Source organism: Centruroides vittatus, unplaced genomic scaffold, assembly GCF_030686945.1.
Source record: "Centruroides vittatus isolate TY-2023 unplaced genomic scaffold, ASM3068694v2 contig_874, whole genome shotgun sequence".
Lineage (NCBI taxonomy): Eukaryota > Metazoa > Arthropoda > Arachnida > Scorpiones > Buthidae > Centruroides > Centruroides vittatus.
The window spans coordinates 1721373-1741851 of record NW_027122566.1 but is presented as its reverse complement, the minus strand read 5'-3'; the positions used below and the strand labels follow the sequence as shown (position 1 = coordinate 1741851).

Below are 20479 nucleotides of genomic sequence, written 5' to 3'. Positions count from 1 at the left end.
GCAAAAGACGTAAGGAGCATATTTATGATGTGAACAAAGTGCACTATTCTACAGCACTGTCCAGAGTAGCACAATCAGATGGTTCAGTAGTTGAATAGAATGAACAAATATACCAACAACTGCCATAAATGATCGGGCTAAATTTAGCCCGATCATTTACGGCAGTTGTTTGTGTATTTGCTTATGTTATCGGGTTTCGTTTGATGTATAATAGAATGAAGCCAAGATTGTTAAACCAGTGTGCTCACCAACTCTAGCATTGAGTTTAGAGAAATTTGAGATATATAAATCTAACCACATGAAACTGGCAGATGTTTAAATTACAAGGATGCCACGCCATTTTGTATACGTAGGCTCACATTAACCAAAAATAGCTCATTGAAATCTAATCTATAACATGCTGTCAATATAATGCTATATATTGTGTTAATATATTTGTATTTATTTCATTTTATTCTATTTATGTTAATTCATTCAGATTCTTGTATTTATTGTTGGTTATATTTTATATATTTTTGTATATTTGGTATTTGACAAAATATTCAAACTTGTTTGAATTTGAATTTGTTATCAAATATTTGTTCAAACATAAAACAATTGCAAATGTTCCAGAGAAATGTTACAGTCTGAATATGTATTGAAGTGAAATTAAATTTAATAATCAAACAATTTAAAGAAACCTTAAAAATTGCATTAAACATTTTAATCTTTTAACATTTTTGGCCATATTTAATGTAATAGTCAAATGTAGGTTATAATATACAAGTTTCATTATCAAATTAACAAGTTGCATTAGATGATGACAATTACATTGCATACATCTTCAGCAGATGTATTTATATGTAAAAGATTTTAATAGTACAATAACAATTTGTAATAAACTTCAATTTTTAACATATGCTAAATACATTTTCTAAATTAATTATATTGTTTTGCATTGTTTTATTACATTTTACTTTTTTACTTTGGTCCTGACTAAGAGTTAAAGGGACAGTCAGCTCATGATATTTTAAACATTACTAATTCTTTTAAAAAGAAAAAAAAGCATATATTTTATCAAGCTGATCAACTGAATTTAACTCATATGAAAATGAATATTGTGAAGGAAAGATCTGCCAAGCTCAAATGGAATGTACTTATATTGTTTTAATATAAGTTCGACAACAAACAGTTTGGTCTTGTTTGAATCTTTCTACTAAGCTACTTCGGGGAACTTAAAACTTCTGTTTAAAGTGTAATTTATGCTTATACAAATATACAAGTTTGAAGACACTTATCTTTATGTAGAAATGAGAAACTGGAAATCAATTTTTAATCAACCCTAGACACAAAAGAAGAGTAGAGCTAAATACTAATTCTTCTAAGGCAGAACTGTTTAACTTTATGAATTAATATCTGTATAATATATTCTCAAATTAAAAATAACATCTTTATGTAATTTTAATTTGAGAAGTTATAAATAGACAGAGAAAAGCTTGTCTCTTTTTTTGTCTTTGTTTAATTAATTAATTCACATACTATTCTTTGGAGCACTTTACAAACCTTGACTAGATGACAAATCTCTTATTTTTTTGCGATCAATGTACAATATTATACATGTAGTTTTACTTTTACTTGGTTGTCCTACAGTTAAGATAGTAAGAGATGAATTTGAATAAGTACAAAATTATTTCTAAGAACTAAGATTAGAACTAAAGCTATGTTATATAAATGTTAAATCAAAACAAAATTTTCAGAATTTTACTTAAATTAACAGAAATTCAAAGACAAATATATTCAAATAATTTATAAATACGCAGTCATACCCCATTATTTGAATCTAATGTGTTCCTGAAAACAATTGAAACATTAGAAAGTATTTTCCATTATTTCATATGTAAAAAGTTTTAATTAATTTCAGATGAATTTGAATAACCCTAATCAATTTCACTAAATGATAGTAAAACACTGAAAATCTACTTATCTATCAATCCACATTTTAACATGATATTGCAAATTTTAGTTATCTTACTAACAAATAATGAGGTTGTTAAAGGACATGTTTGTGAGTAGTAATGCAATGAGTAACTTTGTGTAATATCTCTATTACAAATTGGATTAGAGCTGTATTTTCTTTAATATGCAGTAGACAACAATGAAGATATTGTAATGATCTGTATACATTTTATATTAAAATATTACTGTATAAAATAATGCAAATAAGTTAAGTAGTGACACAATAAACTTGTAAGATTAAACCAAATTTTGTGATTAAAAACACTAAACTGCCAAGCTGTAGTAGAACACAGATATGATATTACTGAAACTAATAAAAGCATACTGGAAATAGAGTCACTTTATTTCTCACTTTTATTACTGTGACTTCAGTGTTTTTCATAAATACAAAGAAATGTGTATACTCAGATTATCCAGTTTGGACATTGTGATGGCAACTAAAGATTTATAGAAATATCAAATAATTACTTGTTTGTCTTTAAATTAACAAACAATTATAGATGTTGGCATTTTAATGTTTTCTGTTGTAGTTTGTGAAAGTGATCACCAGTTGTTTATATTAAATGAACTTAAATAGTTAAAAGGTTAATGTTATAATAAAGAATAATATCAAATTGATAAAAGCATTATCATAAGTGTTATTTATTCATTTTTTGATAATTAAGGCTGTACTTATATTTAAAATATATTATTAAATGAATTATTAAAAGTTTATTATTTTTTCTGTAATAAATTTTTCTAATAATGTACAATTTATTATTTTATTAGGAAATCATTTGTCCTGAAGTGTTATATGAAGAAGTTGTTGAAGTGGAAGAAAGAGTTGTCTTTAAACAAGAAAAATGTGAACTTAATACTAAATCTCCCACAACTGTAGGAGTAACTGGTGAAGAAGTAATGTCAATATCTTTTCATACATAATAAATTAAACCAAATGTATGCAATAGTTAATAGATATATAATTATATTCAATAAGCACAATAGTTTTATTACATGCATAGCATATAATGGAAATATAATAAAACAAATCATCAATATAGTATCATTGAAAATTTGAATTGGAAGGTGTAATGCATTTATGGATTACCTTAAAACAATAAATCATCTAAATTTTAATTAACTCTTCAAAAAAATGTAATATATAATGGTAACAAACTATAGAATATTCAGAAAATATTAGATATTTAAACAGAATCTTCATAGCCACAAGTTTAAATTTATCTTTACATGCTTAAATGACGAAATGCATGATACGATATATTAAGACTTTCAATTAAAATATGGTGTAAATATAATAATTCAAAAATAAAAAATTTTATTTAATGTCAAAAATCTACTAATTTAATTTATGATAAATATTATAAGCATTAACAGTTAATTATGAGCTTTAAAATAACGATAATAATCTTTAATAACAATGCCATATTTGTTATAATTTTGTGATTATAACAGCATGATCTTACATATGAGTGAAAAAAAGCATGCTCTTAAAGATGGCAAAATTGGCAGAATATTCTGCAAAGTACCTAAAAAATTTCACTGTTTCTAAAAAACTTTTATAATATCGGAAGCTTTTTTATTTTTAATAATGATTATCACAGAGATGTCAATGAATAGTTACTACATCAGTACAGTACATGTAGATTTAATTTACATTGATTGACACAGCAGTACAGTGCTCTTATAAGCCAAAACAAGCTGGCGCACATAAGAGTATGCTCTTATATGTGAGGTAAGCTCTTATAAGCTAAGCAGGATGTGTGTTTCAAACTTGAAAACAAGCTATTTTAACTTATAAAATGCATGCTCTTATCTGTATGGAAATATAGTGTATGTATTGATTTCTTGCAAATGAAAGATAAAAGTAACAACTGCTTTCCCTACACAGTTTTGCTGAAAATTACATTTCCGATAAAACTGTGTTGATAATTTTTGGTCCTTTATGAAAGTGTGAAATTATAACTATAAGAAAAAGATTTGATAAAAGTACTTTTGTGTTTTATCTATAAGGAATATCCCTTTTTTTTTAACAAAAAGAAATCCATATTGCATTGTGATTAATCATTTTATAAAAAAAAATAGTATGATTAATATTGCCATGCAATATTAATCATACTATTTTTTCTATAATTTTATTAATAATTATTATATTTTATCATCATCAAACATTGAAAATTTCTTTTTTAGATTGAAATTTGGTCTCCTGTTAATTCAGATATTGAAAAATTAAAACATGATTTACAACAAGTTCTTAATCGTGGTATTAAAAGTTTAGCAGTTGTTCTTGCACATTCCTACATGTAAGAGTTATAATTTTGCTTTAATTATTATATAATATAAATTTATAGTGATTTCATTAAAAAATTTTGTTTTATTTCTAGTTATCAAGGGCATGAAATTGCTGTTGGTGAGTTGGCTAAAGCTATAGGATTTGAACACGTATCTCTTTCATGTCAAGTTATGCCTATGGTTAGAATGATTCCTCGTGGATATACAGGTAAGAAATATATTTTAATTAATTTATAAAAAGTTTTAGTTCGGAAATGTTGAAAAATATATCTTATATACAGCAATATCTGCTTATTGTAATTATGAAGATTGTTATCAGTTGCTTAATGTTATCAGAATTAGCATATCTGAAAAGATATTGAATAAGAATTTTAATTATTAGTTAAAATACACTATAAAACTTTGTGTATCATAATCAGAGTTATAACTACAGTAGAGTGCCATTTATTCGAATCAATTGGGGACTGGGGTTGTTCGGATAACTGATTATGTACAAAAAATATATTAACCTATCCAATATTGAAATTTTTCTTCATTGTGTGTCGCTTCATGTTGAATTTTCGTCGATTTTAAGCCTAATGAAAATTTTTATAATAATAATCAAGGCTATTGTATCGTTAAAAATTATTTCTTTATTTTGTACAAACAAAATAAATATATTGAAAAATATAAAAACAAAAAAATTATACTTTAGAAGTTAATCTAGTATCAAAAACATTTAATTCAGCATGACACAGTCTTACTGGAAAGCTTTCGGTTAACCGACGTTTCAGTTAACCGGCTTTCGGATAAACAACGCTCTACTGTATTATTATATTCAAGTTAGTAAGCATTTTTAAGTTGTCTTTTTATATTATCAATCTCAACGGCTGATAATGCATAATTATTATTAGTTATTATTATGTCTTAATCATTGCAATTTGAAATTATTAATGTTTAATTATTATGTTCTTGCTGTATATTAATTGTTGACATTTGTTACTTCAGTTATAAACTAGCTATTAAAGACAGTGTTAAAAAACAATGGATGAATTACTATTAATTAATAATGCATATTATTTTTTATACTCATATTTAATAAATCTTCAAATTATGTATATTTTTGTTGTTTTAGCATGTTCTTTTAATGTTGGAGTCAATAAAACCAGAATTTCCAATTAATTGTAGTTTTATTTCCTTAATGTTATCATTTAGTTATCATCATCACTAGATGCAAATCCCAAAGAGATTACAAATAGATTTTACTTTAATTTTATTTTATGCAAATATATCGATAATATCTAATTAGAAGTTTTATTTGTCACACACAAAAAAATAATTTTTAAAAGTATGACTTTTGTACAGTGGGTGATCAGTTAACGAACAGTTTGGACTGTGAACAAATCAGACAACAAACACTTTCACAAAAGATTTTTATGTTCGAACAAACACATGTTCAGATAGCAAACACCTGACCGAACAAACACAAGAATAAGCGATGCTGCATTTAAGATTTGTAAAACTATACTTTAATGGCATCTATGAATGGTTTATAGAATGAGACTTTCACAGTTGTATACATAATCCTTTTTGCACTAGTTAATTTCTGTTCTCTGAATTTTTATAAGTGCTTTTCTGAACTTTTTATTTAAAAAACTGATAATATTATGGGCCTAAAAAGAGTGAAGTGTCAAGAACTGTGTTCACTATAGAAACTAAGCAAGAAATAATAGCCAAGGAGTGGACAGATGCCTGATACTGTAGGCAGATGACTTCAACAGGTCTATGGTAGATACAATCTTAGCTAAGAAAGATATAATCAAAAAGACTCAAGCAAATAAAGGAGTAATGAAAATTGCATCTGAGAAACAAAGATGTACCGTACTATCCATGAAAATGTGGAGAAATTGCTTTTAGTTTATTATAGCCTAGCATAGCCTAGTAAGAAAGTATATAATTTTTTATTTATTTTTTGGGTTCTCCAGAATGAATTAATCAAATTCCCACAAAATCTATAGTAAATCTATAGTCAGTTAATGAACAATTCAGATAGCAAACATGGTCTTGGTTTGTTTGTTTGTTAGTTAAATTATGACAACACAACACTTTGGCGATCTGCCTAGTGAAAATTCCTTTTAGAAGGTCTTTTAAGGGAAACTGGCCCCTATTTGGGTGTTACAGACATGGAGAAAACCCAGAAAACGCCACATGACCAGCTTGTTCAATTGACGCACGAATCCACAACCAACCTCTGTGTTCAGGGTACAAAGACCACTTGGCCACTGGTGGGCCAAACATGGTCTTGGAACAGATTATGTTTGTTAACTGTATTTCTATTTTTTATTTTATTATTTTAAAAAAATACAAAAGATAGATAGTATTTAAAAATTTAGAACAAAATTTACTTTTTATATAAATTTTGCTATATATATCTTTAATTCTTTTAAAAAAGGATAATTTTAAAGAGTTTTTATTTTTTAAATTATCCTTTAAATCATTCTATGAAAGTAAAAAAAAGTAAAAGTAGAAATTCAAAACCTATTTTCCTTTAAATGAAAAAGGTTTTGGATTTTTCAAGAAAGCTTAAAACTTCTAAACTTTTCTGATTTTATTAGTTTATACTCTATTAAAACAAATATACTGTTTATATAGTTAATTATAATTATGCATTAAAAATCTAAACTCCAGCTAAATAACATTTATATACTTTTCCCCATGATTATAACCAATAAACTCAAGAATGTATCAATTTGACCAATGAAAGGATATTATTAAAATCTTTGTCTTCTGACTAATTAAAGTTGTCTAGAGAAAATTAAGATTTTTAACTAAAAAAACTAAGGAAAAAAGATATGGGTTGAAATCTATAACTAGAGACATTCATCTACTGTATTTAACATATTCTTTTGATCATGTGCTACCTGTTAATATAACGTTTATTTAATGCAATTGAAAAAATTAAGAATCATCATCTTTCAAAAGTTGTCGAGAGCAATGCTCCATTGTCTTGATTTAGTCTTTTTATTCTCTCTTTAGTTTACAAGCATGTAATAATAAACCATTATTAGACTTAAAACCATTTAAGACAAAAATCCTGATAATATTAGAGACTGTATGAGGATTTTGGGTTGCAGTATCATTCTCCAACTCCAGTATGGCTCATATATACATGTTCTAGATAAAACTTTCATTTGCTATAGAGCCTATAATTTTCTCAGACCAATAAATACTTGATTCTTTATATTCAATACTACAAAAACAGGCTGGTTTATTAAATTATATGTAACTTTTTTTAGCTTGTGCAGATGCTTATCTTACACCTTGTATTAAGAAATATGTAGAAAGCTTCTCTAGTGGATTTAAAAATAATTTAAATGTAAGTAATTTTAATATAAAATTAAATATGCATTATTGTTTAATATAAATACTTTTATTATATTTTTGAAGGGTGTTAATGTTTTATTTATGCAATCTGATGGTGGCCTTACACCAATGAATAAGTAAGCAGTAGATTTATTATCCATGGTATTTGCATAAAAAATTACAACTGATTAAAATTGATTATTATTTAATAAGATTTTGTGGATCTCGAGCCATTTTATCAGGCCCGGCAGGTGGAGTTGTAGGCTATGCAAGGACGACTTATGATGAAGAAAAAAAACCAGTGATTGGTTTTGATATGGGAGGTATGGGAGATATTTCAATATACAATATTCTCTTGAATTAATTTATATGTATTATTTATAAATTTAGATTTATTTAAATAAGATTACTTTTAAAATTATTTGCTTTATTGATAATCATTTAAGATTTTGAACATTTTATAGTTACAGATAGTCAGTCTATTGCTAAATACAAACATCTTTATAAATCTGATTTTTATATTAAAGCCAAATGATTGCCAGATTACATTGTGTTATATTAATGCTACTAATTATAATTAAATGTCAAGTAATTTGACCTAGAAGTAGGCATTAGGCATTATCTCTTGATAAATTTAGTAATTTTTACTAAATTAATATTATTTACTAATTAATTTAGAGGGTTGAAGAAAAGAAGAAAAGAATTGGCTTGAAATGGAACTTGATCCTGCAACTCCAGTTTGCTTTGTGGATGCATTGCCAGTCACACTATCTGGACCTCAGTGCAATCTTTGCCTTCAGAACTATTGATTTAGATATAACCATACTGCTTACTCATGGCACTGTGGTACTCAGCTGGCTGTCACTTTATCCTGGCATAGTTAATATATCCCATTGTAATCTGGAAATTGCTTTACACCATGCTTGGGTAAAGCTATAGCCAGCTAAGTGCCATAGTGGGAGTTACAGACTGTGAGTGCTGAATTGTCCTCAGTTAGTGCCATGAGTAACCAGTATGGTTATATCTAAATCAATAATTCTGAACTCTGATAGATTGGAGTTGCTGTACAATATTTACTTGAGAACCCATGTGTGACTCCAATATATCATCTGCATAGAAACCGACTAAAATTTTTTATCCTTCCCTTTTCTGATCTTTTTCAGGTCTAGTTTTTCTTGGAAGATTATGAATCCAAAACAAACATATTAACAAGTTCCAAATGAAATATTTTTTTTAATATCTTTTTTATGAAATATTTAACAAATTTTTAAATTCAAAATTATTGAACTGAACATTATTTATTTGTTAAATTTCTTAAATAGTCCATAAAAATAATATACGTTTAAAACTTGTTAATATGTTCATTTTGGATTCATAATCTTCCAAGAAAAACTAGACCTGAAAAAGATTAGAAAAGGGAAAGATCAAAAACGTTAGTCAGTTACTAAGAACACGATATATTGGAGTTACACAATGGTTCTCAAGTGGCTATTGTAATAATTTTGGAAGAGAAAGTTGGATGGATGGAGGTCTGGTAGTATAACTGGTGATGCATTCACACAACAAGCAGGAGTTGCAAGCTTGAGTTCAATTTTGGACTGATTCTTTTCTTTTGGAACATTCTAAATTAATTATTAAATATTAATTTAATTATAATTATTACATTTATTAAGAGATAGTAATTAATGTTTACCTCTATGCCAAATTATTTGACATTTAATTAGTAATTAGTAGCATTAATGGAGCTTGATGTAATTTGGCAATCATTTGGCTGTAGTCTATTGTCAGCTTCAAATAAGTAATTTATATAATATCTTCTTAAACAGCTACAAATTCCAAGTTTTGTCTGCATTTTATAATTTAAATTCATATCAAACTTCAAATTCTAAAATATTATTTAATGTTAATGTAATTCTTTAGAAATAAAAATGTATATAATAATAAAATTTTTATATTAAAGAAATTTCTTCTTCTTCTAAGCCTTTGTAGATTCAGAAGTTAGCAATTGAACAAGCATTTTCTTCAATAAATTTTTATGTTTACGATTCATTAGTTTCTATCATTTAAAATTTTGCAGATTATTAAGTTTTATATATGTTGAGTGACTTTATAAATTAATAAGTTTATTTGATTACAGGAACTTCAACAGATGTCAGTCGATATGATGGACATTATGAACATGTATTTGAATCCACTATTGCTGGTGTGACTATACAAGCACCACAAGTAAGCCATTATCTATTTGTATAATACCACATGATAATATAAACATCTTAAACCTGATAGTTTTGTATTAAAGCCAAACAATTGCTGGATTATATTGGGTTATATTACATATATAGCCTGATATAGTCCAGCAATTGTCTGTCTTTAATATACCACATGTTAAATTGAAGTTATGTTTGAATGTCAGAATTTTCTGAATCCTAAATTCATTAAGTTTGTATATTTATTAAACTCACCAGATTGAAATTAATTAGACAATAATTTAATCTAATCTAACATAAATTATTATTTATTTGCATTATTAAATATATTAAATAAATTTATATTTGAAATAATTATAAATAAATATATAAAGTTGTTAATTGATATTGCAATTTATTTTATCAGAAAGTAATATTAAAATATTCTTTATTTATATTAATAAAATATTCAATCATTAAAATTAATAAAGCATTTAATTTAACAAAATTTCTGGAAGAAAAGATTGACTTAGAACACAACCCTTTCTTTTTTTTATATGAATTTTCTATAATATTTTTTACAATAGATACAGTTTGAACTATTGATATAGTTAATGTATAACTCAATAGAATTCTTTTTAATTTTGAAAAATGATATATAAATATCTAAAAAATATTTGAATAATTTAACAGTTGGATATAAATACAGTTGCAGCAGGAGGTGGTTCAATGTTGTTTTTTAGATCAGGAATGTTTGTTGTCGGACCAGAATCTGCAGGTGCTCATCCTGGACCTGTATGTTATAGAAAAGGTATTTCTTTATGCTCTGCTTTAAAAACTTTTTTATTTTATGTCTTAACTTTTAAATGCTATTTAATGGTTTTAATAGGTGGTCCTCTTACTGTAACTGATGGAAATTTATGTCTGGGAAGACTATTACCAGAATATTTTCCCAAAATTTTTGGTAAAACAGAAGATCAACCATTAGACAAAGAAAGAACCATAAAAGCTTTTAAGGAATTGACTGATGAGGTATATGAATATATATGTTTTGATATACAACATTAAATTTTGTTTTTGTTTGTAATTGGCTTCATGAAATATTTTGATGATATTACAAAATATATTAAGTAATGAATTTTATGCATTTATAAAATTGTTATGGATGATTGGAAATTAATAAACAACATGTTTTTTTTTACCCTCATGGTTTGTAATCTGTGAGTAAAAACATACAGATTGTTTGCTACTAATCATAATTTATGATTGGTAGTAAACGATCCTTTTTGTATCTTTTAAGAATAATGATATAATTATGCATTAATTTTTAATGTTAAGTCATGTTTTTCATACTTTGATCAAACTGATCAGATATGTTTGTTATTTTTGAATGATTATACCAGTATATGGGTAATTTCAACGTATTTCTGAATTTTAACTAATGTGATATAGCATTAAACTTCACAAATTTCTTACAAAAGAAATAGCAGCATGTCAAAGTTTGCATATTTTTTAATTAGAAACAAGAATTTCATTGATATAATTATTATTATTCTTTTAACATTAGAATGGCAATAAAATATGAAATGGTTCATAAAACAAAAGTATAATATCTAAAAAAGAAATATTAAAATATACAATTTTTTTAAATTGCAGCCCAATAATCATATAATTAATTTTCCTATCAACAAATAAAAATGTTTTAATCCTGTTTGAAATAAATAGGATTAAAACTGAATCTCAAATTATATAATGCAGTCAGTGTTGAAATCAATCATCTCAAATAAATGTGTTTTTATGAAATCGTAATAAAATTGAATATTTTGAATTTTTACTTATGAATTTTGTAAATTCAAATGACTACTCGTATTGTTTATTATAAATTTTATATTATTATAAAAAGTTTATTAGAATAACATGATACAAAAATCATTTTACATTGTTCAAAATGTGTTTGTGATTTAAAAGTACATATATGACATACTTACTCTTGTTTACCATTGTGAAAGTTAGTGCGAAATTAAAATTTACCACAAAGGCAGATAGGATACGGTAAAAATAATAATTTTATATATTTTCACAAGTAAACAATTTTGCGTATTTATACAGACTCTTAATTGGGGATTCCAATGTCACGGTATGTTACAATAGTATGCGAGGTTACTGCTAGGACAATAGTTTGTTATATCCAAATATGCGGTATCGATCCCGCTCACGACAATATGAAGCCCGACCTTAAAACTAATCTTATACACTAACTTAATAATAATGAAAGGAAAGAATAGAAACAAGAGGACTAAGAAATAATATATACGATAGAAATAGGGATACCCAGGATTTTGTTCGGCGTATTTGCACTGTATGTACTGTAAGGTGGGATACCACACAATATTCTCAAAAAATTGAGTCGTCGTCGTCTTCTTCTTTTATACTTAGGATTTTTCCTTTTACTGTCATACTTCCGAGATCTCCAGTCGTTGCTAACGCGACTCGGAGTGTTCTCACCACGTTCATAACTTCGCAGTCCGGCAAGAGAATGACCCGTCCGTTATCTTCTTTGTCCTCAGGGTCCTGTCCACTTCCTTGTTTCACACATTTCTTGGAACTGGTCATCCCACCCCCAAGGGACAGGGATTAGATAAGAAAGTTCTAGAAGGAGTAGAACAATAAGACAAAGAGTAGAACTAAACTAAACTTAAATTTATATTTACAAAAATATGGTGTATAGCCACACCATTAATGACAATGTTTAAACATATCATGTTGTTTGGATAATACTGACAGTTTGAAAATACATTGCGACTTTAAATCTTAAAGAACAGCTAAATTTTTCATTGTCTTAATGTACTTCAGAGAAAAATCCATGAAACTATTGATGATTTAAAACTTTTCTCTAAATCAGTCTTTCTCCTTCAATAAAACCATTACGTAGTATCACCCCTTTGATAAAATCGTTACGTAGTATTGCCCCCTTCACTTCAAAATTCCGATGCTGAGGGCCAAGGCTAATTCCAAATTTGTACTACATTGAATATACTAGTGACTAGTACAATGTTATTTGTTTAATTATTGTACGATATAATGAATAAAATATCTAATTATTCCTAATATAATGTTTTACTATATTGCCCAGAAAATTGGTTTTTTGCTCCCAAAATATAAATTGTTACTAATTGCCCCCCAACATGGAAAAACGCCCACATGGGGCAATATTGCCCTCATTGAGAAACACTGCTCTAAATCATCTTGTCTGCAAAATGATTTGGATGTGGACAATTCTCCTACTCTTCTTTCTTTTAATTGCTAATTTCTCCCCACTTAGCCATCCTAGGCCACCACTCACCAAATTGCATAACTTGTATAAGTCTCTTTCAAAAATGTAAAAATATTAATAAAATTTATTCCAACACAATAATATAAAATCTTTTTTATTTCCATTTATAGTAAACATAAATGGTGCTTACTAATATTTTATGGATTTTTATACACATAATTAATTTATATGTATAAATTGTTTTATTCTATCCATATTACATTATGTATTGAAACCATTTATGGCATATACTATGATTTGCATTTATAATGTTTGTAGGATCAAATTTAAAAGTGTAGAATGTAACAATGGCATTTACTATTAGTTCAAATGGCAAAATTTTAAATACATGTAATTTAGAATGCAGCCCATATGTAATTTGAAAATCTATTGTATAAATGTACTATATCAATAATTTGAAACAGTGAATACATGAAAAGAAGCTGAAAAATTTGTGACTTTTCCTAGGATAAGAGACAAATTTGGTAAAGTGAATCAATTTTATTTATATAATTAGTTCTCAACTCTCGCTTTGATAACCCTCAACTCACACTTGTTATGACATTCTTTCAATTTTTTTTTCAAAAAGAGCTTAGCCTGGTCCTCAAACTATACCTTTGAGGTACCAATGAATTGCTGATTAGATATAAATCTTGTTCCCTTCAGGTATTGCTTCAATCAGAAAAAAACCAAGAAAAAACCTTTCCAGTCAGCATTTAATTTTAATACAACTCCTCTAAAAACACCGGACTATAAGCATATCTTCCATTCAAAACCTAATAACCGGTGCAAAACAATTATATTTCTGGCTAACGTTTTCGGTCACTCCACTGAGACCTTCCTCAAGCCTATATTTCTTCTTAACCGATCTTTTTCAAAACGATTTTCGAACAATCGAACTTTTAAATTTCCGTTATGCACGTGCCTCCCGATTAAATCGAAAAAATTGAACATTTCTGCTTCCAAGCGTTGAAAAACTTCCGTAAAACTTCCAAATCCTAACGCTTTAATCTAATAACTAATCCTATGCTAATTACGACCGCTCCATCATTCCTCTAAAATGATCTTGCCAACCCCTTTTATTACGATGCCATATACATTCTTTTTCAAAATTTATTCAATTTCACCAAACTGCCCCTCCGATACTTTGTTAAACTTCCCATTCATTCATTTATTCCGTCTCGTCTTTTTGCAGTAGGACCTGCCAAGCCATCGATAACCTCGTTTCATCCTTTGCGTTTATTGGCAGTGACGACTGGAACGCTTTACAAATTTCTATCTGTTCTAACCATCTAATATGCTCCGTATGAGTGGTGGTGGCCAGCAATTTTGCCGCTTTAAAGTCCGGGATGATTTCCGGATCCGATGCATAAACCGTCAAGGAGGTGGTATTTCTCCCATTCTCAATGTCCTTCTGGTGTTCCCTCATTCGAACTTCCATAGCCCTTTTGGTGGATCCGATGTACACCAATTCTCTATCACATCGATTATCGGCTAATGGAATAGCGTATACGCCCGGAAGTTTTGTCCTTATCCGGTCTATCTTTATCATTCCTTAACAGTTGCATCATGGACGGGCATCTCCTGTAAGCTATGCCTACCCCTTGCTTTTTCGCAATCCTTCTATATTACTGTGCCAAGTACGGGTTGTACGTAATCGGTACGATATTCTTTTCCTTATTCCTACTCTCCGGTGGATTCTGATTGCTGGCATTTACGTATTCCTTTTCTAGTTGTGGTACCAACCTGCCGTAGCCGTGCCATTTTGCCACTTCACTCAAATATTCGATTTCTTTCCGTACAGCTTCCTGGGTGGTGCTATGGGTGTGCGCCCTTTTAACCATGGACCTGAATGCCGCTCTTTTATACATAAACGGGTCACATGAATCCGCCGTTATATAATTCGCACTGCCTGTGGCCTTCCTGTATACTATCGTGTGCAACCCGTTACTCGTTATCTGAATGTCTATGTCCAGAAAATGCACTGCTTTATTGCTGTGTTGTTCCAACTCTATAGTCAGGCCGTACCTATTGTCATTCATCTGTTGCAGGAATGAACTGACGTCCGCATCTTTCCTCCATAATATTATGACGTCATCCACATATCTTCTATAAATCAGGATGCTTTTGCTGAACCTTGGAATCACTGTCTCTTCCAACTTTCTCACGACCAATTCACAAATGTCACCCGATACGGCCCTGCCCATGGGTACTCCCTTCCCTTGTGCGTACGTGGTTCCTCCGAATTGAAACAGCGATCCATAGCAGATTAAATGCGCTAGCTCTAACACTTGATCGTGCAATTCTCCATCATTCACGTGCTGGAGTAAAAAGTCCCTAATAGCACAAAAACACGGTGGTAATTCGATGGAAGGGTAAAGCGCACGGAAATCCAATACTGAGATGTATTCTGGACTGTTTACTCCCTTGATTTCCTCCACTAATTCTGCCGCGCTTGTTACTGCATACTGGTATCCTTTTAAATGGGGTGTAAGAAGGTTATGCATAGCCGTCTCTATCTTAAATCGCATTACAAAGACAAGATGGATTGGATTTTAAGACACCAGACACCAGAGAATCAGGTTTTGCATAAGTGCAAATACACAGTCTGGGATGATTTGGTCCTCCTGGTATATGTTCAAAAGGTACTGAGTTATGGGCCGAAGTATGCACCCATACCACGTAGGGAAGATACGCTAAGGGAATGCATTCCTGACTTAGAGAGGCTTTTAGTAGGAATGACAGAAGTACAAAAGGAATATTATAGATGGATGGCCGCATGCAGGATTAGGAATAGCAAGGATTCCAAGCAACTGTACGGGTTAAGGGAAGATCTGAAAAAGGCTGTGAAATGGTTAAGGGTGAACGACATTACAATGCTTAGAGCGGACAAGAGTAAGGAATTTGTGGTGATGAAGAGAGAAACTTATGATAAGGCGCTTGGGGAGTACATTAAAGACACGAAATGTGTTGTAGGGAAGATACGCTAAGGGAATGCATTCCCTTAGCGTATCTTCCCTACGTGGTATGGGTGCATACTTCGGCCCATAACTCAGTACCTTTTGAACATATACCAGGAGGACCAAATCATCCCAGACTGTGTATTTGCACTTATGCAAAACCTGATTCTCTGGTGTCTGGTGTCTTAAAATCCAATCCATCTTGTCTTTGTAATGCGATTTAAGATAGAGACGGCTATGCATAACCTTCTTACACCCCATTTAAAAGGATACCAGTATGCAGTAACAAGCGCGGCAGAATTAGTGGAGGAAATCAAGGGAGTAAACAGTCCAGAATACATCTCAGTATTGGATTTCCGTGCGCTTTACCCTTCCATCGAATTACCACCGTGTTTTTGTGCTATTAGGGACTTTTTACTCCAGCACGTGAATGATGGAGAATTGCACGATCAAGTGTTAGAGCTAGCGCATTTAATCTGCTATGGATCGCTGTTTCAATTCGGAGGAACCACGTACGCACAAGGGAAGGGAGTACCCATGGGCAGGGCCGTATCGGGTGACATTTGTGAATTGGTCGTGAGAAAGTTGGAAGAGACAGTGATTCCAAGGTTCAGCAAAAGCATCCTGATTTATAGAAGATATGTGGATGACGTCATAATATTATGGAGGAAAGATGCGGACGTCAGTTCATTCCTGCAACAGATGAATGACAATAGGTACGGCCTGACTATAGAGTTGGAACAACACAGCAATAAAGCAGTGCATTTTCTGGACATAGACATTCAGATAACGAGTAACGGGTTGCACACGATAGTATACAGGAAGGCCACAGGCAGTGCGAATTATATAACGGCGGATTCATGTGACCCGTTTATGTATAAAAGAGCGGCATTCAGGTCCATGGTTAAAAGGGCGCACACCCATAGCACCACCCAGGAAGCTGTACGGAAAGAAATCGAATATTTGAGTGAAGTGGCAAAATGGCACGGCTACGGCAGGTTGGTACCACAACTAGAAAAGGAATACGTAAATGCCAGCAATCAGAATCCACCGGAGAGTAGGAATAAGGAAAAGAATATCGTACCGATTACGTACAACCCGTACTTGGCACAGTAATATAGAAGGATTGCGAAAAAGCAAGGGGTAGGCATAGCTTACAGGAGATGCCCGTCCATGATGCAACTGTTAAGGAATGATAAAGATAGACCGGATAAGGACAAAACTTCCGGGCGTATACGCTATTCCATTAGCCGATAATCGATGTGATAGAGAATTGGTGTACATCGGATCCACCAAAAGGGCTATGGAAGTTCGAATGAGGGAACACCAGAAGGACATTGAGAATGGGAGAAATACCACCTCCTTGACGGTTTATGCATCGGATCCGGAAATCATCCCGGACTTTAAAGCGGCAAAATTGCTGGCCACCACCACTCATACGGAGCATATTAGATGGTTAGAACAGATAGAAATTTGTAAAGCGTTCCAGTCGTCACTGCCAATAAACGCAAAGGATGAAACGAGGTTATCGATGGCTTGGCAGGTCCTACTGCAAAAAGACGAGACGGAATAAATGAATGAATGGGAAGTTTAACGAAGTATCGGAGGGGCAGTTTGGTGAAATTGAATAAATTTTGAAAAAGAATGTATATGGCATCGTAATAAAAGGGGTTGGCAAGATCATTTTAGAGGAATGATGGAGCGGTCGTAATTAGCATAGGATTAGTTATTAGATTAAAGCGTTAGGATTTGGAAGTTTTACGGAAGTTTTTCAACGCTTGGAAGCAGAAATGTTCAATTTTTTCGATTTAATCGGGAGGCACGTGCATAACGGAAATTTAAAAGTTCGATTGTTCGAAAATCGTTTTGAAAAAGATCGGTTAAGAAGAAATATAGGCTTGAGGAAGGTCTCAGTGGAGTGACCGAAAACGTTAGCCAGAAATATAATTGTTTTGCACCGGTTATTAGGTTTTGAATGGAAGATATATTTAATTTTAAATTAGCTGAAAACATTTGTTTTTTAACTAGCAATCTCCAGGTTTGCTAGTTAAATTACTTAACACCGTGACAAGTGTAGTTAATTAAACTACACTTGTTGTGGTGTAACTGTAGTTCAAATGTGAAGATGGCTATTTAAATTAACTGAAAACATTTGTTTTTTAAAATTAAATGATAGATTGAAAAGGGATTTTTGGTTTTTTTTATCACATTGTTCAATTTGGTATTCCTTTTTTATTTTTTCAATGTTGGGAAGAAGCAATAATCCAAGGTTTAAGGTCCAGTAAATCGACTGGATGGTCCAACAATTTGAACCACAAATCCTTGATTTTCTTTATAATTGCTGAGCTGTGTTGCAGGACAGGCATTGTTTTGCAGAAAGTGTACCTCGTTTTTTATCTTTCTTTGTGTTGATCTCTTTGTCTTTCAGCCTTACAGCAAAACCTTTATCAAATTAACACTAGCTTTGTCCCAGAATGTAAAACCCATTACTTTTCTGGCTGATTTTTGAATGCAGAACTTTGGTCTGAGAGACCTGCTATGGAGCAATTACTCAATTACTCAGCTGTGTAACCATCAATATATATTGGTGTTTATACAGCTGAGCAATTATTTACAATACAAAAATTTGTCAGAATTTGATACCAGTTGGTTGTATTTCCAACAATAATCTATGGCCACATATGTGGAACTATGAAGTTTACATGGGTAAGATGATGGAGATAGCAACATTTTTATAACATAAGGAGAAAGAGCACATATAATAATTTAGTTTCACAGTCAATAAATTTTACATATCTGAAGACAGAGAGACAAAGAATACTAGTGAAGACTAAAGATGAAGCAAATTAAGGGCAACTGACAATGCTCAGCACTAAAAACTGACAAAAACTCTCTTACTCTGGATGTCTGTCTCTTCATTTGTTTGATTTTAGTTATTTGAATATTCAGGGCAGAGATCTGAAATGAATATTTGTCAATCAGCATAATAAAGTTTGCATTGATTGGTTAAAACCCAGAAAAAAGGTCTAATAAAGATAAATAAAAGTTCAGATATTCAAGTTTTATAGCAATAAAGGGTTTTAGTTTTTTAGGTTTTAGTTGCATTTCTTCTCCTCTTACAATTATTTTTAAAAGAATAATGTTTGCCAATTCTGTGGAAACTCTCATATTTTTATAACATTTTAATTTTTACATTTTTTATGTTCAAATATTTAAAACAGGTCTTTAAATAAACATAATAGTTGTTTCAACAAATTATATTTATTATATAAATTGTGAATAATTTTTTACCAATTATAAGATTTTTTCAGTTTTTTTATTTAAAAAGTTATAGTTTAGGTTTTTAATTATAAAGAAATATCTTTATTTAAAGGAAAATTATTTATTAAAATTATACATTACACTAAAAATTAATGAAATGGATTTTATTAATAAAAATTTAATACATTACAATCTTGAATATATTATGCATTCAAGAATGTGATATTTTTCAGATAAATTTATTTCTGAAAAACCAATCTGATGAATCTAAAGCAAAAAGTATGAGTGTAGAAGAAGTAGCCATGGGATTTATTAATGTTGCAAATGAAGCTATGTGTCGCCCAATAAGAGCTCTTACTCAGGGAAAAGGTTATGATACTTCCCAACATATTTTAGCATGTTTTGGAGGTGCAGGAGGTCAACATGCCTGTGCAATTGCTCGCTCTTTGGGTATGTCAACAGTATTTATTCACAGGTAAATTAAATACAATTTTACATTTCTCTTTTTTTCAACGTCTTAGATTTATACATTTTTTATGTGAAGATTATAGTAATGCATCTAATCTAATCTACCAATAAGCTAGAATAATAGTGCTTGATCATAGTAGTGCTTTTTATAAATGAATCAGAGTAGCCTTAAATAACAAACTCTTTACACTTTATATTAACATATAAAACTTTAAAATTGCAATCTATAAACTTTGATTTTATCTTAATGTTAATATTAAAATATATTGATAATTCATAAGGACATTTATTAAAAAAATACTCTTGAAAGTTATTAAAAGTGGGAGGTATTTCTTTATTATTATTAACATTTTTTGTAACACAACAAATCATTATAGTTTAAAAAAAAGGATGGGGTAAAAACACTATTTGCAGTGAAATAAATATTTATTTGTAAATATTTTCATCCCACTTAAGGGGTCATTTTCAGGTTTACAGAATTAGAACAAAACAATATTATATGATGAGTTTGGTAAAATAGAAATTAGTTAACAATTAAACACACTTTCAAAATAATAAAATTTGAAAATATAAATCTTATAAATATTAAAATACAACAGTATTAAATAGTAAAAATGAATGAAAATCAAAAATAAAATAATGGAAAACGGTTATTCTGATAATTG

At 29.9% G+C, this 20479-nt stretch overlaps 1 protein-coding gene across 1 annotated transcript in view; it reads left to right on the top strand.

Moving 5' to 3' along the window:
• The window catches only part of LOC136982914 (5-oxoprolinase), a 66845-nt gene that overhangs the window by 11693 nt on the left and 34673 nt on the right, over nt 1-20479 (top strand). Inside the window, exons 3-12 of the mRNA XM_067279478.1 lie at nt 2764-2889; nt 4183-4295; nt 4377-4492; nt 7560-7639; nt 7711-7763; nt 7840-7949; nt 9764-9852; nt 10506-10623; nt 10702-10844; nt 19580-19821. Coding sequence (XP_067135579.1) covers nt 2764-2889; nt 4183-4295; nt 4377-4492; nt 7560-7639; nt 7711-7763; nt 7840-7949; nt 9764-9852; nt 10506-10623; nt 10702-10844; nt 19580-19821 — 1190 coding nt within the window. The remainder of the gene's footprint in view (nt 1-2763; nt 2890-4182; nt 4296-4376; nt 4493-7559; nt 7640-7710; nt 7764-7839; nt 7950-9763; nt 9853-10505; nt 10624-10701; nt 10845-19579; nt 19822-20479) is intronic.